Genomic DNA, 26351 nt, shown 5'->3' with positions numbered 1-26351 from the left:
TCAGGACCCTTCACCCCAACGGGACAAAAGTTTGAAAATTTGATGTGTAATGGACCATAGGACAATAGAAACATGGGTATTTAAAGACCTCTCGGGGTAAGGCATTGGAGCATATGTGAGTTCGAAATTCGCGATAAGCCTAGTCTATTGCCTATGAAGCACGATATATACGAATGAATAAAAAAAGCTTAAGCACACCAATACTGGAAATTAAGGAATATAGCATGATTACAATTAGGATATTGGTTCACATATGACTATTATAAGTGAGATGGTATCATTTTGTGCTTATCTGGGACTGTGTCGTATGCATGTTAAGTGTTAGCTATACCATCAGTTTGCTTAACCAAAAATGGCGCCACCATTTTTTCATGTATGCGAGCTTTTATAGTGAGCCGAAGTATGACTGATATATGTATGCATATCTATGCCATGTATGATGTCCACATGAATTGTACACTCAGTTGTAGTATCCAATTATTGCATATAAAGACGACATCGGTGCGTCCGCTAGTTTCGGCGAACTTGTGACTCTATGCCAAGTAAATCCGCCAGTCTGAAACAGAGCCCCAAACGAAGCATCCAGTAGCAGACTATATCCAGAAAACCGGACATTGACGGAGGCATTGTGGAAGGGTTTGACGTATTTTGAGATTGAAGGGTGATGTTCCGATGTCCCTCTGAAAAATCTTGACATGCTATTGATTGGGTCGGCTGCTTGCCGCAGGTGCAAAGTATACAGAAATAAAGCAGTGCGATGAAATGGGAGCGACTGCTAACCGAAATTGCAATGTATACATAAATGAAGAAGCTCGATTAAATTTGCTGGAATCGCTCCATAAAGCCGATGGGCTAAAATGGAAAGAGCCAAGAACATAGAGGTATTGCATTCGGAATATCGTTACAACGAACCCTCAACAAACCCCGCGTTCTGTTGGACTTGGAATGCCCGATCTCCGAATCGACAGCACGCAAGTAGGCTATTTGATGACCCTAAGTAGTAACGACTCAAACAAGGGGTCGGTTCCTGGACTAATTGCGGTTTGATATCTGCATCTGGAAGATTGGGGAACTCTTATAAACAAGGTGGTCGGCAAATTGGTCAACTTGAACTCTGTGTGGTATTGTTTTTTTGTGGCATCGATTGGCATATTTCTTGTATATTATATGCATGTATATTGTCGGCAGGAAATACCGTCACATTTATGGTGTAAACACACCTTAGAGTATTGAACTGTTATTAATCGTGCATGAATATGAATAGGTTAAATCTTGACTCGTGTTGTGATTGACGTATGTTCCGTGTGCTAACTTAACCGAGTTTGGCATAGATACTTCATTGCTGCCTGCATGATAATTATTGGAGTATGTTGGTTGTGTTAAGCCAAGGGGCTTGTCTATTGTATGAATAGTTTGAGCCGCTGGACCTTCCAAGGTCACTGCTTCGTTCGATCAATCTACAACCAATGCTTCAATCAACGTCGACAAAACCGGGTTGTATAAGGGGTGTGGAAAAATGTGGAAAAGCCAGGAGATGGGGTTGAGCTCTGTGAAGTAAATCGAACCAAGTGTGGAATACTTGTATGGCAAGCGCCATGAAGCTACACTATAATCAAATGGAGGCACCAACTGGTCTTCTGGGGCTCAGCGTCATTTCTTGGCAATCTCAGTGGACGGGGGAGAGTCTGAAGACGAACACATCGATTACCTCCTTACTATCTGCGAACGCCAATCTATGAAAAGAAAAGATCGTCGAAGGATCACAACTGGGGTTTTCTGCGCCGACACGGGAAGCGTCCTCAAATTGAAAAACGTCGTAGAAACCTAATACCCGCCAAGCTGGGAGGAGCGACAACCTATAGACATGAAACTACGTGATATAGGTGACTCCTCCCACGTTGACTCCTTAGTAATAATCAATTTCGACGGACTATCGGCTCCATTTGCGATCGAGGAAGGAGACCTCTCAATATTGTAGGTCTAAAATGGATTGATCATGTACAACAATTACCAAACATAGCGACTGAATTTGAATCTCCGCCTAATGCAAACGAAGGGTTGTCTTTAGTAACGCTTCATGACGGGATCTCGTGTGATCAACGGGACGGAACCAAAGTCGGAAGCAGTCTTCGCGACACTGTAACCGATGATGGGTTGATGGAAGCTGCAAACCAGATAAGCGTCGAGCCGGCACGTTGTCTGTGTCGCCGCAGGCCGTTGCCGCTGGCGCAAGTGTCGAGATGGTAATCACCACTGGCGCGAAATGTGTCGAGTTAGGAATCCCTGCTGGCACCAATCATAAATACGCCGATCTTACGACGGCAACTGTCTTACCTTCTTTCCCAAAAGGTCAAAAAAATATGGGAAATCCCTAGTGTTGGGTCAGGTAGCCCCTGCTGGCACTAGTCGAGAAAGTGTCGGGTCAGTTAGCACTGCTGGCACTAACTAAAGATGTGTCGAGTCAGGAATCCCTGACGGCACCAATAATGAAGACGTCGAGCGCGGAATCCCGGCTGACGTAAATAAGGACCTGCACGAGAAAACTGGTCCTGAAAGCTCTCGTGGATGCACTTGTCCGAATAACTGTAACAATTCGGCCCATAGATGCATGACGACAGCCACAGTTATGAGTAATTTCCCAAACAAAGCAGCTGTTACCGGCTAACCGGACACATGTCCGGTCATGACCGGCAAGGAGTCTGGGGATTTTAAGATGCACGTCTCCCCAGAAACGGGCCCCCGGCGGCGACTGAATCCGCCGGCGTGACGGTAGGCGTGGGCACACGCCGAGATCAGAGGTCAGATTGAATAGGTTGGGAATCCCCGCTGACAACGAAGAACCTCGCCCTTCTCTCCACCAACACCAAAACCCCGTTCATAACGAGATTCGCATTGGGCCAATAACTGGCCCAATTACTATGTAACCTTACAACAAGACACCAGTCCCAGCGTGAAGACGGAACTCGAAAGTCTCTGTGCACAATCGGTAGCACTGGCGAAACTGTCATACAAACCTCCTGACCTTTGACTGGCCTAGAAAAAATCGCCATTCCTGAAGGAGTCTTGACAGCCGTTTATGATCCATTTGCTTCCGAACTTGATAGCCTGCGGGGCCAACTCAGCGCCCCCCAATCCATGAAATACCAATGCGACATCGGACGTAAGGACCCATCGACTAAGCCTTTCGTTTCTGGCCCTTATAACCCGACGCGGGAGGGTCAGGCGAAGGCACTAAAGGAAGCAATAGATATAATACCTTATTTTGGTATTATTGAACAAGGTTTTGCCGAATGAAAATTGGCTATTTTTGTTGTTCATGAGAAAATAAATGAAAGACTACAAGACAAGGCGTGTCGCTTTCGATAGTAGCAAGACGGACGTCAGAGGTAAACCCCCATCCCAAGAAGTGTACATGATCGCTTACTACAGTCCGACGTGGGTAACTCCAGCGGCGAAAGACTATGATCCAAGCACTACAGCGCTGAAACATCTGCCACCCCTAACAAAACAATGGCGGATGAAAGCGAGGCTGGTGCAAGGAAGACGATCGAAATCGATGGCTAACAAAAAGGGGGAGTATAAAACTGTCAAACCAACTGATGCGACTTATGGGAAGCAACAGTTGCAAACTCTTCGCGCGTGAAACCAAACCTACGGAATGAAGAAAATCATTGGTGAAACACCAACAACGACGCGAGTGCATCCGGTCACCACTGCGAAGGCTCTGCAGAACTCCACGGAAGACGGCAGGACCGACATCGGAACGGACTACCAAAACCCAGACCTCAACCGCAAGGTAAGTACCGAAACAACTGTTTTGTATTCAACAGGAGACGACAAAGACGACTCGTCCTCGAAGAGTGTCGAACTAATGAATATTACCTTTGAGTCAACGATGGCTAACACATCGCCGCAGCCCGGGCAGAAAACCCGAAGTTTGGGAACACCCGCTCCTGAGTATTCCCGAATATCAAGAACCACCGTGGGGAAGACAACCACAGATTTCGTTGACCACAACTATACTCGATGGCTGCACGAACTGGTGATGATGGAAGGTGGATATAAGGTAAGTGGATTAAACTTGATCGATAGGATGATTATGGAAGGTGCGAAACTGATACCTACACTGAAACCGGTTGCTGTGATAATGATGGTAACCGGGTTGATAGCTCTGGTGATTGTGTTATGGGTAGGTTGTATAAGGTGTCGTCGACGTAGAACCTTAAGTCGTAGGAGGAACACGAGGAGACGAAACGGAACAAGTCAATAGATGGCGATAAGAGTAATACGGAACACAACGGAGAATGACTAAATCTGAAGGTAAGAATGGGTGTTTAAGATTTAGATGTAAATACGGGATTTTCATAATTTGTTATAGGGAAGTAATGAAGTGTAACGTTATAATTTTGGTAAATCGTTAAGAAAAATGGTGATAGGTATCATGCGTATAAAACAAATCCTTTGGCGCATCGTTTATGATGAGTCCCAAGCACTCCGTGTTTCACGTAATGGGCGTTAAAGGAAAAAACTGTGAGTCATGGTAAGATAGCTATGTAACGAAGCATAAATGAATGGCAGTGCATCGTTTATAATAGGTATCAAGTGAATTATTTTACGTAATGGGCGTAAACGGAAAAAACTGAAACCTCGCAACTAGAAATCTGTTGAGTAATGAAATATCAATTCGAGAGAGCAATGAAAGAAAAAGGTTGACGTGTGAAAAGATTGAGTCAATAAGGTGATTACCATGAACGGGTAATGTTGGTGTATAGTGCACCAGTTCCTAAAAAATAATATAGGAAGTATTTACCTTAGAAATGTTATTCTGGTTGTCCCGACAGGATTTAAATTTAAATTTGTGAGCAGCGATCTGTTCATAGACTTACTAATTACACTTTTGGTTCAGTTCCAGGACACACAATGCTGACAGCGTCATAACCACGTTAGCTTCAAACAGGATTCTACTATGTGCAGATAAAATATAAATACCGCAATTCTACGCGTACAGAGAACGAATCTATCTAAGACACGGCGAATCGTTTTTTATAAGCACATAACCCCCCCCCCCTCGTTTGAGTACCACAGCCTTGGAATTATCCAAATATACCAAGAAAAATTATAATCAAGTCCCTGCAATAATTCGATTTTTAGTACGCATTTTATCAATATTTTTGATAGGTTTCTTTAGACTCTCGCGGGCCGCACAGAACGGTGTTGCGTGCCGTAGTTTGCCGACCCTGAGCTAGGGGTTCGCGACCCAAACCGTTCTGAGGGGTTGTGGCTGACAAAACAGAATGCTGTTTCAGTAGGGTTACCATATTTTGGAATCTTGAAAAGAGGGCACTTCTTACTAATCATAAGTCGGATTACCGGACTAAAAAACTGCGGATTCTATAATTCTTTGTTGACTAAGAATAAAAAGTAAAAGGTCATCACTCAGATTCGACTCCCTTTTACCTACTTTTTACCTATACTGATGTGGTGTTTCGTAAGAAAAGGTCATTTTTCCAATCCTACTCCGAAAATACCCGCTCGAACGTCCCCCCTGAAGAGTTGGCCTCATTAATGTTCATTATCATGGCAGTTGAAGCTGTAAAGGAGGACATACATTCAAGTGTGTTCGGGACATTTTCGATTTCCTGAAAAAGGAGCACATATGGCAACCCTAGTTTCGGTCCTGTGAACGTGGCATGAACATAGTTGTAATCTTCGTATGTTTGGCCAGAATGCAACACCGTTTCAGGAGTAGGCTATAATGTTCTTAAAATCAAGCCCATATGCACGCGAAAATAATTTTTGTAAGCTACGTTTTTTCAACTGTGAGTGTATTGCGAGCGTTTTAGAAATTTTCTAGTGTGCCATAAGCTGAAAAAGTTTGGCAACCACTGCACTAGGGTGAACGATACACCCGGTTGAAGAGCAACGATCAGTATATACGGCCGTAAACCATCATCTATGGCTATGACCACCAGCTTCAAGTTATTACCGGAGACTGCCTCAGAATTACCCTGGCCTCGATTCGAAATCTTCTCACCATAATGGCGCTGATCTCAATGCTATTGCTGCCAGCTACGTGGTGGCTATGAATAACACTGACGGAGGAAAATTCAGCATCATGTGACATGGCAAAGGCACAGCTACAATCAAATTTATACCATCTAATTGTTATTCTACTTATTCGTTGTGTCAAACTAGTCCAAATAAATCCTAGAAAGTGAAAGTGAGAATATGTGAGTTATGTGTAGTAATATGGGTTAGCGATTTCTGCAGAGGTGATAAAATGAGAGAAATAACATATTTGTATCATTGAATAAGAGAAACAAGATGAATGCACGAGTCCTTATTTAGATCGGGGTAGAATTGCCTAGTGCTCACTGAAATTGACGCTATGCTGGTTACAACAATCTGCGCTCTAAGAGTTTATTATCGTTATTGATTTTATCAGATCAATCATCGATAAAGATAGCAAGGTAACGCAACGACTTGGGGTAATCTACACCCACCTGGGCCTAGGCTAAGTAAAGAGTGCACAGTGCACACTGGATGAAAACTAATAGAACTAAGATACCATAAACGGTCAAGCGACAAAAAAGACATGTGGTGTGACGGAAAGCAAGGTCAATGTATCAGATCAGGCAGGGATCCCGCAGTGGCTGCCTATGATCCTTTCCTTCCCAGCTGGATGAAGCATTCCTATTCCGTGCGTTTTCGGATCAACCATTTCTGGGATCACGCGGTTGCTGCCTACCCGATCACTTTCTTGCGGGATCACACGAAATACGGCGCTGTACTGTCTCGTACCAAAATACTGACCTTTCGTTTTCAGAAACACCATTTCTATTACCGAAATAATATAAAAAAGTAAAAAATGACGAACACAGAGAAGTACATTCAATTAATTGTGATGCTCTTCACGTTGTCATGACTAATTGAGGGTTACCGCGGTATCTGAAATTAAAATGTGGAATAAGTTAGGGCTAAATATCTGCAAACGAGGTATTTTAAACAAACCGATTCAGATTGTAGCTCGAGAGTAATGGATTTCTTCTTTTTCTGTTCGTTGTGTGGGATCATGACTGAAACGCCCACTCTACGGCGGCGGGGCCGACGTCTGCGCCGTGGTTTGAGGGGGTTAACACTGTTTAGAAGAAATGAATTGAAATTTGAGAAATTTTTGACTCTACAAATTGATCAACATACCTTGGGGTTGGGTCGACCTCTCTCTCTTCTTCTTTTGGCAGGGGAGGGAGGTCCCAGACGATTGGCTTGATGCTGAACAATATTAATGAATTTTCATAAATCTCATTGGCACCGCATTCTCCCTCAAACGTATCAACTGGCCCACACAGTAAATGACAGTTTCCGGAAAATGATCGGAGCAGATGAATGACGATCTTGATGGAACCCGGTTTTTTCTTTTAAAGGTCAACTGCATCTTCAAAATGACTTTGCCTTATTTCGTACATTATGGGGTTAGGAATATGAATAAAATAATGAAAATTGAAAATACCTTATAGTTTTCAAGTAATTTAAATCATAAAACGAAAAGCCGAAAAACGGATATGAAATCATTCAGCTATGAAATGACGTCATGTAACTGACACGGCAAAAGTCCTGGTAAACAGAAAGTTATTCATGTTGGGATTAATTTTGATACTACATACTGATCTGATACTGGATTTGATTGCGATTATGGAAGGTATGAAGAAGATGAGGCACGGAGGTACATCTTGTGTCGCGTATGGTTGTTCGAATACGCAATATTCGGTTCCCAAAGTGTCTTTTCATCGCTGTCCAAACCCTAACACCGATCGGACAAGGTATTACGCCTGGGCGAACGCCGTGAAGACCAAACGTGCGGACTTCCATACACCGAAAGGCAAACTGTTTTTTTTATGCTCAGATCACTTTTTACCATCGTGTTTCAATGAAGTATCTGAGATACACAAGCAATTAGGCTACCGAGCACAGGTAACTCTCAAGCGTACTTCCGTTCCCACGTTATTTTCAGTCACCAGTAAAATTGTGAAAAGAAAATGTCAAAGGAATGCTCTTCTGAAGCTACAAAGTGTCCGAAATCAGGTAAGGGAAATGTATTATGTCAATTAGTGCTACAAGAGTATAAGCAACCGATCTTGCGGTTGATTCAGCTGTTCATATTGAGTCAATTGTACAACTTTCTCACAATTTGAGTGCAACAAGAATTTGCCCTAGGGCCCCTAGCAATACTAATACTGTAACGCTTTAGGCCACATCTTCAAAAACAAATGATGTAGAAGGAGCAGAAGGTGAATCACAGAATGAGGAACAGTCAGAGGAACATCTGTTTCCAAGCCCCAAATCGTATACTGATGAAGCTTTTCAAGTACAGAAGCCTGCATGTCATGTTAGAAGCAAAAGTAAGAGTATATAGTACCGATGATACAATATTGTAAATTTCATATATGCACCTCTCAAGATGTTGGCACCTCAGTTGAGTTGCTTTCTAACCATCTTCCTTTCATGATTCATTAGTAGGAAAACTGCATTATAGGGAGCATTGTATGAAGCAAAGCACACCAAATAGACAATTCTTTGTTGCGAGCTATGATAAAAGTAGAAGGGACATAAAATATCTTGACTGATAAAATTATACATGTGTCACTTTTCACTCCATAGGCTTGAGCAGTATACGGGCTCAAGCCGGAAGTTTGTAAAGACGCATTCTGATTGGACAATGCGTCTCGGCGTTAGCAACTACCCAAGCAACGCAAGCACCGCGAATGTTATTATGGTTTTAGCATATGATAGTATGATACTACGAACATTTGCAATGAAACTGCAAAAGAGATGTTAGGATTACGGAGTGTCTGGTGCCAAAGTTTTGTTATAATAATAATACATACCGTAATTTTCCGAATATAGTGCGCCCCCATGTATAGTACGCACCCTTAAAATGACGTGTATATTCTGGGAAAAAGCCTGTACCCATGTATAGTATGCACCCTGCATTCGCAGTACATGAGTACCTACATGAATAGTTGCGGTTTAGTATTAAATGTTGTTCTGTTTTGCGATGTCACTGTCAAACAATCATGACATGATGATCGCTAATTATAATACAATTAACGGCATTGTCTGTAAACGAGAGCCTGTAAGGTCGGCGACGCGATAGCTCAGGCTAGCGACACACGACATCTTGCGCACGTGGCCTATTACAATTACAGATGCGATTGCTCAGGCCAACGGTCATGTCGGCGCACCAGTCCTGTTGGAGATGCGACTGATTACGCAAGCGAATATATCTTGTGCACATGGCCTCTTGTGCATGCGATTGTTAAGGCCTGTCGTTGACGCGATGAATCAACAAGGATTGCCGCGCACGCTTGTAGCAATCAGCGACCTGATTTCGCTCGCGTACAAACGGCAAACCAACTCAGCAAGAGATCGAGTGCTTTTACAGACGACACTCGTTAATTAGAAACACGCTTTTCGTTAATTAGAAACACGCTTCTCTATTTGGTAGCGCGTTACACTCTATAACACGAATTACGATGCCCAATGGCTAGAGGTGATGCGCAATTTAAACAAACATGAATAAAGGTGTGATTTCAAGTTTTTGATTGTGGGATTTTTTTTTCAAGGCTTGCCGTACCCATGTATAGTACGCACCCCCTATTTTAGGGCCAAAAATCGGTAAAATTTTGCGCATTATACATGGAAAATTACGGTACTATTTTATCTCGTTAATCCGTATTTCTGCGATTTTTGTTGAATTTGAAACGATCTCTTATTTCTATAAATATAGGTATATTTTTAAGAGTGTATAATTTGTTGGAGAGCTTTACAGTATACTGTTGCCTTAGTCACTATGGTGCACTGTGTTGTATTTGGGTGTGCAGCTACGCAAAAAAGAAATCCGGGTCGATCGTTTCACCTATTTCCAAAAGATAGAAAGCTTGTAAAGATGTGGATTAATAGGATTAATAGACAAAATTGGTCCCCATGCCCTACTTCTCGAGTCTGCTCGTATCACTTCAGAGTAGAAGATTACAGCCGTAAAAGATGGTCAGATGTACCGGATGAGTTTCAAAAAAAGAGATTGAAAAAGGATGCTGTGCCAAGCTGCAATCTTCGAGGTGAGGAAAACGATACACGAACATACCAGCGTAAAACTTGTACATCTCAGCGTGCTAGTGGAACAGTGACTGCTGATGAAAAGCCAAGTTGCAGCAATCACGGTACTAGGGTATCCACCAACTCTGCTGAGGGTAAGTCCATATCAGATCAACCAAAAAAAATGAATTCAGTCTCCACATAGTTTCAGATTTTGCTGAAATTTGTCTCAAAGCATCATAAAGTATATCTGACTAAATCGCAATTTATTTGAAATGAATTACTTGTGTAGTTTTCAAGGGTTGCCAGTAAATTCGGCCGGTAACTTCGGCCGTCGGTCACTTCGAACCTCGGTAAATTCGGCCTCCGATCTATTTTTCATTATAAATGCATTTAATACCAATTATTATTATCGCATAGGGAAGTTTTACGTGCCGTGGGTGGGTGGGGTACATTAGGGTTGGAGGTGGGTTAGGGTCCATGTTGGGGTTAATGGATATTAGGGTTGGGGCGATGGGTATTAGGATTGGGAGGGTGGATATTAGGGTTGGGGGAGGGGAGATATTGGGGTTGGGGGCGAGGAGAAATTAGGGTTGGAGATTAGGGTTACGGCTAAGGGTTAGGATATTCCAAGATTAGTGTTGGGGAGACGGGTATTAGGGTTAAGAGGGGTAGATTAGGGTTAGAGTTTTGGTTAGGGTCACCCTCCTCCTACCCTAATATTCCCCTACCGAACCCTAATACCCCTCTCCCAACCTACAGTTACAATAACATTACCGAACCCTAATCCTAACCGTAATCCTAACCCCTAACATTGTCTCGTCACGTGATCTAATCACGCCGTGACTGCTCGATTTACACATGCCCTGACCTCCAAATCATTTGATAATAATATAATTATGTAATTAATTCAGATAAATGATTAGTAATACATTTTTACACAAAATTCTCCAACGGCCGAATTTACCGATTGAATTCGGCCCAGTGAATATCCACGTTATCTCCCGTGACTGCGTGATATACGCATACCCTGTCCTCCAAATCACTTGATAATAATATAATTATGTAATTAATTCACATTAATAGTTGGTAATACATTTTTATACAAAATTCTCCGAGGGCCGAATTTACCCGGTAAATTCGGCCATCGATAAATTCGGCCCCGTGAATATCCGCGCTATCTCCCGCAATTATGCGATCTACGCAGACCTTGACCTCCAAATCACGTGATAATAGTATAATTATGTAATTAATTCATGTTAACGGTTGATAATACATTTTAATACAATATTCTAGAAGGGCCGAATTTACCGAGGTCATGACCAAATTTACCGGCCGAATTTACCGGTGGCCGAATTTACTGGCAATTGTTTTCAAGTTATGGCATTATGAAAAACACGGTTTTCCTGCTCACTCAACCGTGAAATTGGTGAGATTACTGATTACTGATGAAGACAAAGACTTGGTTTTATACAGAACAAAATTATCAAGTTATGCTGCAGAAGTCACTACTGTAACATGTGAGCATCATAAGGCAGTTTTTTTAGATCACTTTGAAGCTTTGCGGAAGGCCTGTTGTGATCCGTTAAAGGAAAGTATGTGATCCGTTAAAAAGTCACAAAAAGAAAGTGCGAGAACACTTATATCCAGTCAGTGTTGACTTTGCTAAGGACTTGATGGAGCGTCACATCGACATACTTCCAGGTCAGAAGCTTTGCAGCAATTGCAAAGCCAAGCTGAATATCACCATACTAAAACAGGACACTTCAGACATCAGTGGAACCGATGAATATGAAATAAGTTCAGAAATAATTTCAAATTCCGAATTGAATACTAGTGTTATTCAGATAGGTCAATCGCCAATAAAACTGCATGCCATACCCAAGTCTCGTCGTCTGCAGTACGGTAAAAGGAAGCTCTCAGGAATTGGTGTTGCTGTCTCGTAACGGCTTACAACAGCATTGGATGTACAGATACGAGAACTTGAGAGTGCGGACAAAGTAAGTGTTTCCAAAAGCACAATAAAAAGGCGCAGCAACTTGATCAGCTCAAGTGTGACACCGAGGCAACACTCCTCTCTATGGCTGCACAGTAGGGTGGTTCAAAAATAACCTTTTTTCCTGAATCTTGCAGGTTACTTGATTAAATCGTTAGGTTGCCTTAAAAAAGGACGCACACCAAATTTGAATTCATTCCAACCAATATTCGCGGATTTCGTAGAGTTTGAAAATTTTGAATTTGCCTAAAAATGCAAAAAAAAATTTTTTTCAAATTTTTCTGCCAACCCCATGAAATTGTTGCGCTGTCTTCGAAAACGATGCAAAACAAATTTGACTCAATTCGAAGCCGTAGAAGTGGAGTTATTTCAGTTTTTCTTTGATAATTCTGGGATTATCCTTGATTGGTGGATGATCTCAGAATTATCATCAAAAAACTTGAATAACTCCGCTTCTGCAGCTTGGAATTGAGTCAAATTTGTTTTCCATCGTTTTTGAAGACAGCGCAACAATTTCATAAGGTTGGAAGGAAAATTTGAAAAATTTTTTTTTTTGCATTTTTAGGCAAATTCAAAATTTTCAAACTCTACGAAATCCGCGAATATTGGTTGGAATGAATTCAAATTTGGTGTGCGTCGTTTTTTAAGGCAACCTAACGATTTAATCAAGTAACCTGCAAGATTCAGGAAAAAAGGTTATTTTTGAACCACCCTACTGCACAGTCATCACGAATCAGCAGCAAATATGACCGATGCTGAAGTTCATAATTTCACTTGGCTAAGTAAAGATATTTTTGAACTTATTGTAAAGCAGATTGACCGGCAAAATTGTGCAATCTGTGAGCACTTCTGACCAGCTGCTCATAATGCTCCTCAAAATGAAATTCGACCTTCCAAGTGTATTTTTAGCAAAACTGTTCAATCTGAGCTATACCTCAATCAATAACATATTTTTGACGTACTTGCATGTCATGCATGAGCTATTTTTCAAAGAATTTTTGAACTCAGACTCAAACCCCAAGAAAAGATCTTGAAGCAGCTTGCTCTACCACCATTCCTAGCAGGAAAGAAGCAATACCGTATACAGAGAACGAGGCAAAGTTCTGCAAAAAGATAGCTTCTTGTAGAACACACGTCGTAGAACACACGTCGAGAGAGCGTTAGAAAGAATCCTCAATTACAAAATTAAGCTGGTGCAACTATGTGGAGTTCTAGTAAATTTGCAGTCTCCAACCATTGAAGGAGTATTTGAGCTATAGAATGTGAACATGGAACGGCAACGACCAATTTTACACCTTCGTTCCGCTTCGCTGAGGCAGGAGTGGAGAATTGTTTTGCGTAAGCGACTGAAGGATTTCTGGCAATCCAAAACTTATTATCCAGAGCGCAGAAATGACTGAATCTGGTCTTGATCGAAAGCTACTATAATTTGAGCAATACCTAGAATCAAATATCCAGTTTAGATTCAATGCAGAATTTCTCGTAATGTTTTGAATCAAAATAGTTTAGTGCCTACAGTTTCAGCTGATATATTAGAAACTGCAGATATCTTTTGTTGATTGTGTCTTTTCTGAATGAACAAACAAAGATAGCTTATGAAATTGAGTATGAGTATATTCAGTCAAAATTAATGATAGCCAGGACAATGAATAATTGGAAACTAACAGGAAGAAATTATTTAGAAGATGTTACGTGTGGCAAAACGTATCCAGATAGAAATTTATTCAATTTTGGCAAGTTTTCTTAACCCCAATGATTGTCCTTTGTTACCGTTGTGATTCGCATATCTTTTGTTGTCCACAGTATGAAATGACACCATAAAGTCTTAGTAGCTACCATTTCTGATTGAATTTGATGCCAATATTCGTGGTTTTCTTCAGTACACCGCACTGATCCAAGTATGTTGAAGTGTCTTTTTTTTGTTTCTCCATCATGATTTGATTAAAAGTTTTGTTCTGGTGAGACCATGGACACTTTATTTCTAATACCCCTCTCATGCCATCAGCAGTAAATATAATGCCATCGGGTGTGCACCCAAGATATCTACAAGGAAATAGAAATAACCCAGCCTTCTCAACAGTGTTGCCGGTGAAGTCTTGATAAGCTTTGACCACTGCATCCTTGTGCATCTGGCCCCATATTATCGCACTTTTGCACGATAAATTGTATTCGCCACAAGAGGGTTTTAAATAAGGACCAGAACAAGAGCCAGAACCAGAGTAACTATGCCTATCGAAGGCTTTGATGACCCTTCCAAAGTTTACTGCTGACGTAAAATTTAAAACCAAAGGTGTAGAATGTATATTTGTACATGTACAAAAAGCTCTCACGGTGGCAGTCATCTACAGACACCCAGGACCAGACCAAGATACTTTTCTTGATGAATTCTCGAATCTATTGGAAACTCTAACCGCAGCTAACGAACAAATATTCATCATGGGAAGCATAAATATTGATTTGCTGAAGACCTCCAACTTCAACACAAAGTACCGTGAAATGCTCGATTCTTATGGATAGCTCAGATAATTGCTGAACCCACAAGAATAACTGACCATTCTGAAACTTTACTAGATCACTTCTACTGCAACACCCATCAATATCAACTGTCCCCTTTTGTGCTCCAACACAAGATGACTGACCACTATCCCACATGCTACATGAAACTGACCCTGCCGCAATGTGCTAAAGAATTTGAATCTCGAACGCCCTTAAATCCATGTGGCATTGAAGATAATATTGAAATTGTCAGCAATACCTTCAACAACTACAACATCCCCTCACTCACAATTGACAACTACAATCGCCACTTTGAAAAATTTATTGAGGAACTGCGGACAGCCCTCGACACATCTTTCCCAATTAGGAAAGTCAACCGCAATGGAAGGCGCTTGAAATCGCAACCTTGGATTGGTCATGACTTACTAGTAGCGATCAAAACAAGGGATTGGATGCATAAGCACTACTATCTGCAAGGCACAAGCAAAGGCAAAAAAGTGTAGAAAAAATATGCAAACCAAGAGACCACGGCTTTTAACAGTAAATTCATATTTATTGACTCGAAGAACTTTTCGTGTACCTCTTATCAAGAGCAATAAAGGATACAGAGCAGAGATAGATTCAAAACCAAATGGCGAATTGTGACGCAATAAAATTTATAAATAACATAATTGGAAATTCAACATAGCAACAATGCAGCGTATATAGCAACAAGCAATTTGAAGAAGTAGTTCCCATGAGGAATAACATACAAATAGAATGAGACAATGCAGCAACACAGAAAAAAATTGTACAAAAATACGGCGGAACAGCTAAGCAAGGACAACTAGTGTGAGATTTCAAGATTATACAAAAATTATTTCTGGCTACAAAGGACCTGGTTGTTTAGTTTGATGAAAGTGGATTCCAAAGCTGTTAAATGGAATATGGATCTACCCTTGGATAAAACTGAAAACTTGTCGTCTGAATAGTTTGAGGTGCAAGACGGGTTGTCAATCAAATGCTGGCCAATTGGAGAACTGCATGGCTGTACGATTAGGATTTTGATGCGTGTTTACATTGCTGAGTGACATTTTCAGAATCAGGAGACCGGGATGCCGATCTTATCCTCTTAGGAACATGCTGTTTGATACGTTCTAGCAAGTGTTGGGATGTGCGTCCCACGTACCGACTGTCACAGTGGCATTTGTATTCATGTATGACCATACTTTGATGAAAAGCAGGCACGATTCGACGCATGATCTGATTGACTTGGTGAATCTATTGGAAACAGAGCCAAGCCAAGGAAGGTGTATGTACACCGGGCATTTGTCAGGGCCGAAAACTGTAGGTTGCCTGAATTTGCGCATTTTCTCCGCGATGGCAGAGTCAGTGATGCTATCAGGATATCCATTTTTGGACAGAATGGATGTAATCCAATCTAATTCTGCCGGCAATTTATATTTAGAGAAAACCATAAGTGCTCGATGCACACGGGCAGAGATCAAATTTAATTTACGCTTTTTCGGACAAAAGGAGTTCCACCTAACATGATGACCGGTGAATGTTGGCTTCTGATAAACTGATGTGGTGAATTGATGACCCGTTTTTTCTACCAATACATCAAGAAATGGTAGTAAACTATTTCGTTCTTTATCTACTGTGAATTTAAGGGATTGATGCACCGAATTTAACATATCGAAAAAGGCATCACACTGTCATTCATTTTGAAAAACCACAAACATATCATCAACGTATCGATAATACATAAGAGGTTTATCAGAGTCCGAAAATAACTTATTCTCATGGAACCCGACAAAAATATTCACGAGGATGGGTCCCAATGATGAACCCATGGCAATGCCATCAGTGTGCCTATACATCATATCTTTGAAACTGAATTCTGCCGACGACGTTGATATGTCAAGCAACTCCAAGAAAATTTCCCGCGGAATTGGAGGAGGTTCAAGCTCACCATTGTAAAGAGTGCCAGCGCAAATGACACGTATGAAAGAAAAAGCCAAAAAAGAATACTTCCAAAAAAGATTAGAAGAGTACTCCAAAGATCCCAAGAACACATGGAAAACCATTGGAGAAATTATCAACCTAACTAAAGGTAATGCTCCCAAGAGTGCTGATGACATCAAGTTACTCGAGGATGGCAGCATGATCAAGGACCAGCATGCAGTAGCAGAAAAGTTCAATCAGTATTTTTGCAACATTGGTCAGGATCTTGCAGCTTCAATACCAAACTCCATCAATGACTTTCTCGTACTTGAGTCCTGCCCCTCAGAAATCCATTTTTCTTGAGCTGACAAGTAAAGAAGAAGTTGCGATCATATTATCTGAAATGAAAAGTAACAAAGCAGTAGGACCCGATCTCATCCCAACTCACTTTCTGAAGCTAGTCTTTAATACTATTAACGATGTTGTATGCATTTTCTTTAATGAGTCGATACATCTAGGCATTTTTCCAGATGCACTGAAAACTGCCAGAGTAATGCCAGTCTTCAAGAAAGGCTGTAAAAAGCTAATTTCTAACTGCCGACCAATATCTGTTTTGCCAACTCTTCCCCCGGTTTTTGAGAAACTGATTGACTGCCGACTCAAGAATTTTTTTGAATTGAATGCAGCACTGTCTCCGACTCAGCATGGATTCAGATCAAATCACAACACCAACCATACAATACTATCAATTGTAACGGACTATTACAAAACCATCAAGCAAAAAAAAGTGGCTGCAGCATTTTTATCGACCTCCGCAACGCTTTCGACACAGTTCACCACAGAATCTTAACACACAAGCTATAACACTATGGAATCAGAGGTATTGCAGCAACTCTACTTGAAAGCTACCTGGCAAACCGCAAACAATTTGTTAAACTGGGAACATTAAGAACGACTACCAGAGATATAACTTGTGGAGTGCCACAAGGCTCAGTCCTTGGTCCGACTTTTTTCCTCATTTATATCAACGACATTGTTAATGCATCCTTATTCCGCACAACCCTATTTGATGATGATACTCACCTCTTCATAACCTCCAACACTGTCGATGATTTGCATGCATCTGTGAATAGGGAACTCCCAAAAATGTCGAGATGGCTGCAAGCAAACAAACTAAGTTTGAATGCAGATAAGACCGAGATGCTCCTTTGAAATAATGCCAGTGATAATTTCACTGTGAACATCAATCATAAACAAATCCCCATATGTGACTAAGCAAAATATCTAGGCGTCACCATTGATGCCAAAATGTATTGGAAGCAGCATATCGAATGCACAATATCAAAACTAGCTCGGTCTGAGGGAATAATGACCCGTCTGCATTCTTTGGTTTCCAGATCAATACTGCGAACCTTCTATTCTCTCTTTTCCACTCTCACCTGCAATATGAAATCGTTGTATGGGGAAATGCATGCACAACATTTTTGTGCAGAATTCGAACCCTGCAAAACCGTGCGATGCGGCTGATCTCATCGTACCTTTATGTACCAAACTATCTCCTTACTACCGTAAGCATCGAATTTTGCAAGTTGACGAACTATATCGCTTCGAAGTATCAAAAGTCATTCACAAATATTTTTCCAATAGTTTGCCTCCTGTGTTTGATGACTTTCCATCCCTGCTAAAAATGTCCACTCCCATTACACGAGATCCTCGTCTAAAGGAAATATCTACTTACCCCCACAAGAGATCTATCGACTACTCGGGACCTATCATCTGGAATGCATTACCACCACATATCCGTGAATTGCCTCATAATAGATTCAAAAAAGCCCTACTTGATCATCATCTCTTGTCCTTATACCAACACTCATGTTGCCCTACCTCGCCCAGACATTGCTTCATTGATCATTTGCTACTATCGTTTAATTTTTCTTCTTCTATTTTACTTTTTGAACTAACATTTTTTACAGCCAGACTGTTTAGAGTATGGCGAAAATGTGCTTTTTAATGGTACTCACTGGTATATTTGTCTGTGTAACCGTGTTGCTTTGCTCATGTTAATATTCCTCCGTTAATGCAGGCTCGGAGAAATCGTCTACCACCAGGAGAACAATCAAGTTGGAACTAAATCTTGATGACAGAAAATGTCAATCTATTGGTAAGAGCTAAACTTTGTCATAAAATGTTCATATATTTCAAATACAACAATTTACAGGAATCGGTACAAGAGAGTTTGTGCTGTCATTGGACTTCTCATGTCAAGTTGGAAAAAGTTACCTAACACCAAGTAACGCTATCTAAAAGAAGCATTTTGACTGCGTCTTCTTCAGTTCGGTAACGTGTGATCAGGTGGGATGTGATAGATTTTCCCTGAAACCACCAGTGCGACTCCTGTACCCTGCACAATCACCGTCACATTAACACTTTTTGCCTGCTGCATGTTTCCTCAAAGATCTCTCGCAATATTGGTGTTGTGTGGCGACTAAGTAGAATTGTTCTTAGGCCTCTGCTTAGAAATCTTTAATTCTCCATCGTTCACTCTCATTTGCAATACGGTATTATTATGAGGGATGTGCAACCAAGCTGTTTTGAAGCCCTTGCAAGTACTGCAGAATAACCCATCTACCATCGCTTTTCTCCATATTGCAAGGAACTTCGCATGCTCAAAGTTGAGGACCTCTATTTTTGAAACGGTCAATTTCATGTATGAGTTTACCCAACAGCAAGTCTGTTTGTAAATACTTTGAATACTGTGCAACTAGCGCACTCGATCTAAACCAGGGTTCGCCAACTCAAAACGGGTCGCGGGTCACTTTTCAAATTTCCAAGAGGCTGCGGGCCGCAAGAATGCAGTATTGAGACTAAAATAAAATGCCACACAGTTTATCAACCATGCTTATGAAACTTTACACCAGTACAACGCTGTGCTCCCTAACGTTGGCGACTGTCAAAATAGTTACCACAAAAGAAGCAATACTTCATAAAAGTAGTACAAATACAACTTACTTTTTCTTTTGAACTATGAGCTGCGCAAGATGCCCGGCAACGCTTTTCATTGACTAAGCACTAAGGAATCAATAATTGGGCGGGCGAGACACGTTACTATAGCTGAAAGCTCCTCCTCCTGGGAAAGCCCTAAGCCGTTTCCTAAGCGTCTTGGTCTTGGTAGTGTCTAGGTCAGGGGTTCTCAGCCGGTCATTGCCCGTGGCCCATTTTCCGGTTTGAAAATGTTCTGTGGCCCACCTCCTAGAGCAGGGGCGGGCAACTTCTCGAGTCGGCGGGCCGGATATAGGAGAATTAAGTACTTGGCGGGCCGGATTGCTGAATCGATACAATATTCGCCCATTTATCCACATTCCACATATACAAGGAATAAATCGCATTTAATGAATACATTTTAACGACAGTAATGTCACTTCAAAGCCATTTCTCGCCGATAATGACGAAGACAATGTGGATTTGAGAATAGCATTGTCATACAGGCGCCGCCATGTCTGCTTCTATCTGATCAATCAACACAAGGTGCAATCCTCAATTAAGATTTCAAGGAGTTCGATAACCCCGGTACCCCTAATTTATCAACACATATCTTCGTTAGGGTTGGGTAGGTGACGAGATAGCATCGCTGTTCAACTGTGCGGCCTGAGAAATCTCGATAATGAATTCATGCGGTCCGCGACCTCTACAAAACTTGAAAAGTGGCCCGCGACCCGTTTTGAGTTATCGACCCCTGGTATAAGCAGTGTTTTCGTCTTACAAAAGCCTAGAAGTGTGCCATGCTACAAGTCGGCGGCTACAGAATGAAAAATAAGAAATATCAGCCTGGTGTAATTGACCATTGTAGTTGACAAACACCATGATTACCACAAACGACATTAGGGTTGAGTACATCACAAATGCCGATAATGCAAGTCTTCTCGCTTCGACGGAATTACGCGTAAGCTCCACTCTAGCACGCTGCGCATATACGTATATAATAACATGCACTATGCAGTCACTAAAATTTGACGTTGTAAGCAAGTAGTGGGAAATCTCGGCAGACTAGGGCCGCGGGCCACATTATCATGTAAAACAGAAAACTGTCCGCGGGCCGGACAAAATCCCTTCGCGGGCCGGATGAAAAACTTAAGGTAGCCTACGTATAATTTGATAATATGAATATATTTTCGAGCGAATAACATAACAAATACAACCAAATTTGCATTAGTTCTACAATATTCCAAATAGCTCTGTGGCCCACCTCAAATGCTCCTGTGGGCCACCAGTGGGCCATGGCCCACCCTTTGAGAACCCCTGATCTTGGTCATTGAACTTGCCATTGCCCACTGCCCAGCCCATTCATATCGGCTGATTCTCCCTCGATGATATTCTTGGCAGCATCGAAGCCGTTTCAGCTATTGAAAAATAGTGACGTTGGGCACAGGCAAATGGCTTATTTTGAGACAACAACCTAATTTTGAAATTAAATAGTTGACTTAACGTTCTTCTGCAATCACAAATCAGAGCGCGGGCCGCAAAATATGGCCGTGTTGGTGACCCCTGATCTGAACACTCACTTAACTTATTTATGTCAAACTGTGGTCTGTTCTACAGCCTGAAGAGACTACATGTCAGTCTGGGTCCTTCTGATACTATTTAAATCAGGTATCAAACTCAAATGTGCTCACAGGCCAATTTTCTAGTTTTTGATGACGTCGCGGGCCGCAGAATCAATAACAGTGTCCGAAAATGACATCCGTTTCTCTGAATTGTCTCTACTTTCTGAGATATCGATATTTGTTATTTATTTATTTTATTCAATCGTCGTAAGTAGAATACTTGGAATTATGCAGATTTAAAATATTCTTGGCGATCTGTGCCTCACTCTGATGAAGTACCCGACTCAAAGACAAAAACTGCCCTCGATCTGAGCTTGAATAACATTTTACACAAGAGAGAAAGAATTACTTCCGTATTTTAGCCAACAAAATGAACTTTTTTACTGCAAAGACATCGAATGACTTTTACTGAAAATGGAGGTATATGATTGATTAGCGTGCTTTGACAGCTCACTAACTGAACTTTAAGCGTTACTGAATGTAGTGTTTGAGCTTCAAAGGCACCTGTTTTTGATTTACAAAAATATGTTGTTTACTGCTAATATCGCCTAATTTTTATAATCTTTGCTTGATTTTCACATGAAACAGGACTCGCGTATAGAAGGCTCTCTGTGTTAACGATTGCGTCTTCAACGATATCGCTTCAGAAATAGAACAATAATGTATGCACACACTTGAATAAACAGACGCGAACAGATGTGTAGTATATAAAGTGAAATTTACCTATGCCAAAATTTACGTTTTTTGAGCACTTTTCCAAACAAAAATATAGATTATCTCAAAGAATAAGGTCTATTCGGAAAAACTAATGTCATTTTCAGATTCAGCGATATAAGAATGCCCTAAAACCGTAGTATACAAAGAGCATTCTACCTATGTCACAATTTGCGTATTTTTAGCACTTTTCCAACCAAAATGTGGAATATTTTTTAAAAAACGAGCCAATTCAGAAAAACAATGTCATTTTTGGATTCAGCGACCTAAAAATACCCTAAAACCGTTGAAACTTTCTTGGCGCCCAAATGTGTGTTGATCAGTGATACCAAGGGTATTCAACGTTTTGTCAAGTAAGGAAGCCCTGTATGACGGGACCATACAGATTGACATTCGACACACACCGTGAAAATGTAATTTACTATTCTAGCAATTCACGCCTGTGGCCTGGCACAAAACTCATATTTTTAAATATTTATTTGAATAAAATTGTTGAGCATTTTTCAGAATTTTGAGATCAAATGCATCATGTTATGATGTGCAGCTATTGTGGACAATTGACGAGCCAAACGTATAGGTAGAATATCATAAAATTGAACGAAGATTGATCTGATAATCAGATATCACAGCATTTGAGCAGTGTAGCCTAATCCAGGTTTACATTACGTTCCTGATCATTGCTATTGATCATGTCATTGTCCAAGTCTGGTTCCCAACCTTTTTCAGACACGCCCTCCTTTATGATGATGAAAAATTTCGCGTGCCCCTTAACGTCATATTACAAAATCCAACCGGGATGCTGGCAATCTCAACAGATTGTTTGATGACATGGAAGGTTATGACTGTTGATGAGAGAATTAAAAAATATGAAATTCGGTCTATATATAGAGAAACACGCGTGAATTGGAGGTAAATCGCGCAGAGCGCGAAAATTTTTTTCAGTTGGGATTCCTTGGGAACCACTGGTCTAAGTCGAATTGAAACAGCGTTAGATTAACATACGAATAATCGAACAGAAAATAACAACATATATATAGAATAGTTGATGTGACAAAGTAATACTAATGTCCCATCGCCGCAACAGCCCATTGGTGTTACCGTTGTGGCGCGTACCACCATGCTACTCGCCACCTTCAATTGTCGATAATAACATGGGTAGAGAGTCCCAAGAACTATACATCAAGGAGGAAACAAAATGCCAATTTTTACCGTAAGAGAGCGAAAGACGCTACGCCCTACTGATATATTACTATATTCTCCATGACGCGTGAAAACTTTGTTGCGTCCGTGGTTGTAACAAAGTAAAGGTGTTTCGAGTCACAAGTCCTTCCCCGATTTTAACGTTTCACCCGAGTCAACTCGAGTCGTTTTCATTTTCTCAACGAGTCGGTCCGAGTAATCCCATGTCCAAGTCACAACTTTCAGTCGGGAATCATGTTTTCCAATCATGAATAGGCGAAGTGCCAGTGTAAGCGCACTGAAGCCACTGCAAAAACAGGATGTGTGTCCAGCAAATCACTACCCAGAAGATTTGGTGCGGATAGCGCCCGGAAAACTTCGACGATTTCTTTACCTTGATATCAAAAGTGCATAATTAGCCTACAACGCACCGTCGTGGAACTGTATCTCGCCGGCAAACAGTCACCAAGCGGTCCACATTCACGACGAGATGGAATTTTTACTGAATCAATACTAGTTAACCACGACCTGACATATCGATCTCGCCACCTCTCCTTTTCAATCAGTGTGCATTTTGTATGCCTCTTTCGTTCTTCGCCTACAGGCCTGGTGGGTGTCTGATTTCGAAGACTACTACAAGTCCTCTTTCTCTTTCATTTTATCGCAGGCTTGTGGTGTTTTTGAATTGAAAAAAAAAATTCTTACAATGCTTTTCCTCCCTTGAAAGGTGCTGGAATTGAATGGCTTGCTGAATGCAGCTAAATTGAGATGAATATCTCCTGTGTGTCCTGTCAGTTAGTTCAAAAGTTGAGTTAATCGACATTACCATGAAATATTGCAAAGATTATAAATCGATTTCACCATGATAATTAAATAAACAGCCTTTTCTAATATAGGCTATAATGCACATAGCGCGGAAAGAGTTGTCAGCTATCGACGTCGCTACAACAGCCGGAGAACTTCGGTGATCCTCTCTTCCTACAACTCAGCAGATTCTTCGATAAGCCAAAACTCCATTTTTATAGCTTGCTGGAGTGGAAAGCAGCTCGGCGACCAGCAAAGGATTCGTCAGAGCTTTTCTACGGCGAGCTCAGAAAGTCGGACTTTGACATAAAAGTCGCGCTGAACTAGAAAAAAAATAGATGGATAGCAAATCATTGAAACTTGCGGAAGACGGACATCAAATGTTTATATTCCACACGTCATTTACTTTAACAAGACATGAGAAAACTGTTCAATTTTATGTTGTTGTTGCCGCACATTTATATGCTTTGTTACCAGTTTAATATGGAATTGTGAAAAAAGATTTTGTCGAGATGCCGGAGATATTCTATTTGAACAGTTTTTGGGCTGAACTGCTTGCTTCCGAGATATTTTCAGTCCAAAAAATAAGCTCGGATCAATTTTTCGAGTGAAATTGTCATGCAAACCAGGCGATTTAGCACTTTCCGACCATCATGCCACTGTGCGTCGATAAGATACATCTCGGAACTTTTAGTGTCAGTGCCAAATATCCATTTCAAACTACTCCAGAAATGTCAGGTCTTCTCAAGATTCTACGTACTATTCGAGCACCTGCGTCTGATATGATGTAATATTTGGAAATACATGCAGTCATGCGAAATCGAGTAAAAATTTCAGAACAATTCGATGTAAATCGAACCAGAATATGTGCACTGTGAGATCTCTAATATCAATAGAAGCTATAACTCAAGTAGTCCAATACAATAATGCTGCGATATCAGTGTTTAGAATTGGTGACACCGCGACAGCACCAAGGAAAATATAAATGCATGCAGGGAATGTGGGGTGTAAAATTCCGAAATTAAAGGTGGCAGGGGTCTTCATCTTTTGCTAGATTTCGTTCCTTAGCAGAGGGATGGACGAGTTTGAAGTTTCTAAAATTTTGATTGAACGGTATTATTAGAAAAGCTGTGATTCGGGACGTCTCATGCATGCATGCATTCGCGTAGGTAGACATGGCCTGCCGTGGTGATAAATCTAAATTACAATGACCTGGCCACGACCAAATATTGTCTAATTCAAAAACCACACCGAACTGCAGTCGAGACAAGTCCAGGATTGACAATGACAGGTACCACTTACATCCAAGTGTTGGTATCACCATGTGAGGAACTGGATGAAGCTCAATTAAAGTGCTGTCAGAAAAACCTTAATATAAATTGTATTGGATGTTGGTATGCGCATTCGGATTTATACAGAATACAGATAGATACATACCTATTAGGGTGGAGTGAAAATGACTTTTTTTTTCAAATCAAAAAAGGCCTTCCTCAATCCTGACAAATGACCTAAAACTTCAATTAAAAGTGACTTCAGGGTGTTGCCCCCATTTTCCAGCCGGCAACCCCCCAATTTCTGCGCGTGGGGGGTAAAATGGCCCATCTCGGTAACCGCTGGTCGTAGAGTCATGATATATAGTTCAAAATCTGCGGAAGCATCATGTTTCTATCTGTCTTCTGAAGAAAGTTTTCTCTATTGTGAGCACAAAATGAGTTATAGCCAAAAAACTATATATACGCATATTTTTGTTGAAATTCAGCATTTATTCTGACGAATTGTGATCTGTCATTAGTTTTTTTTAAAGTAAAGTAACACAGTGGCAACACCGAATATTGGGCCCATATTACAAATATATTCACAACACAGTCCTTTTAAAATCGGTTCAAAACATCATAATGAAACACTCACATTTAACGACTTATATTAAAAATGCATTCTTTTGTCAAGTTTTTTCATCAGTTTACGAGACTTAATTTTTCGGCGAATGAGGCCTTCTCGTCTTTGAAATCCCGAAACTTGTGCTGATGCTTCTGTTACGAGCTTTACATGTCGTTCCACTGTCTGATTGTGGCATGGATGAAACAAAATCAGAGGCTTCTCGCAGCATTCTTCTAACTCTGCATCAGTTAAGTGCTCAATCGTTGGAGGAAGTTGTTGATAAAGGTTCAATATCAACCAATTCGTGGTATGCCTTGGCTTTGGGACACAGGATAAACGAATAGGACCCTAGTTCAATTGGTTGGAACTGCTATGACTTTCAATGTCCACAAGTGAATTTTATTCAGCGGCATGTTTTCGAAACGCAAGCACCTTGGTCACACCCTTATTTAGTATGTCTTCATTATCATCTACCAGCATTGCAATCATAATATTTTCGTGGTGTGCGGAATAACCGTTTCTTATCACCACATTCGGAGCAATTTTTCGAACGTTTCGGTCAGAGAAATTCAAAACCTGTTTAATCAAGTTGAAGATGTTTCTGTGTCCATGTATTATATGTTTGTTTCCCTTGATCTCAAACTAAGTCGGAAATTATACTT

At 40.9% G+C, this 26351-nt stretch overlaps 2 protein-coding genes across 4 annotated transcripts in view; both read left to right on the top strand.

Moving 5' to 3' along the window:
- The window catches only part of LOC145452215 (uncharacterized), a 103980-nt gene that overhangs the window by 56001 nt on the left and 21628 nt on the right, over positions 1–26351 (top strand). The gene's annotated exons all lie outside the window — the stretch shown is intronic.
- On the top strand, positions 7625–24642 carry LOC145452211 (uncharacterized). Of its 3 annotated transcripts, none has more exons than XM_080330440.1 (5): positions 7625–8082; positions 8249–8399; positions 18597–18674; positions 18732–18865; positions 24033–24642. In XM_080330440.1, exons 1-4 carry the CDS (start codon positions 7636–7638, stop codon positions 18815–18817), a joined length of 762 nt encoding a protein of 253 aa, XP_080186566.1. In that variant the 5' UTR covers positions 7625–7635; the 3' UTR covers positions 18818–18865; positions 24033–24642. The 3 variants fall into 3 exon arrangements, with proteins under 3 accessions (XP_080186566.1, XP_080186567.1, XP_080186565.1); XM_080330441.1 differs by having other exon boundaries at positions 23920–24642; XM_080330439.1 differs by having other exon boundaries at positions 23904–24642.

The sequence above is a fragment of the Botryllus schlosseri genome, chromosome 12, assembly GCF_051294905.1.
Source record: "Botryllus schlosseri isolate E-star chromosome 12, Bs_hap1, whole genome shotgun sequence".
NCBI classification, from domain to species: Eukaryota; Metazoa; Chordata; class Ascidiacea; order Stolidobranchia; family Styelidae; genus Botryllus; species Botryllus schlosseri.
This window is presented reverse-complemented; position numbering and strand designations above follow the sequence as displayed.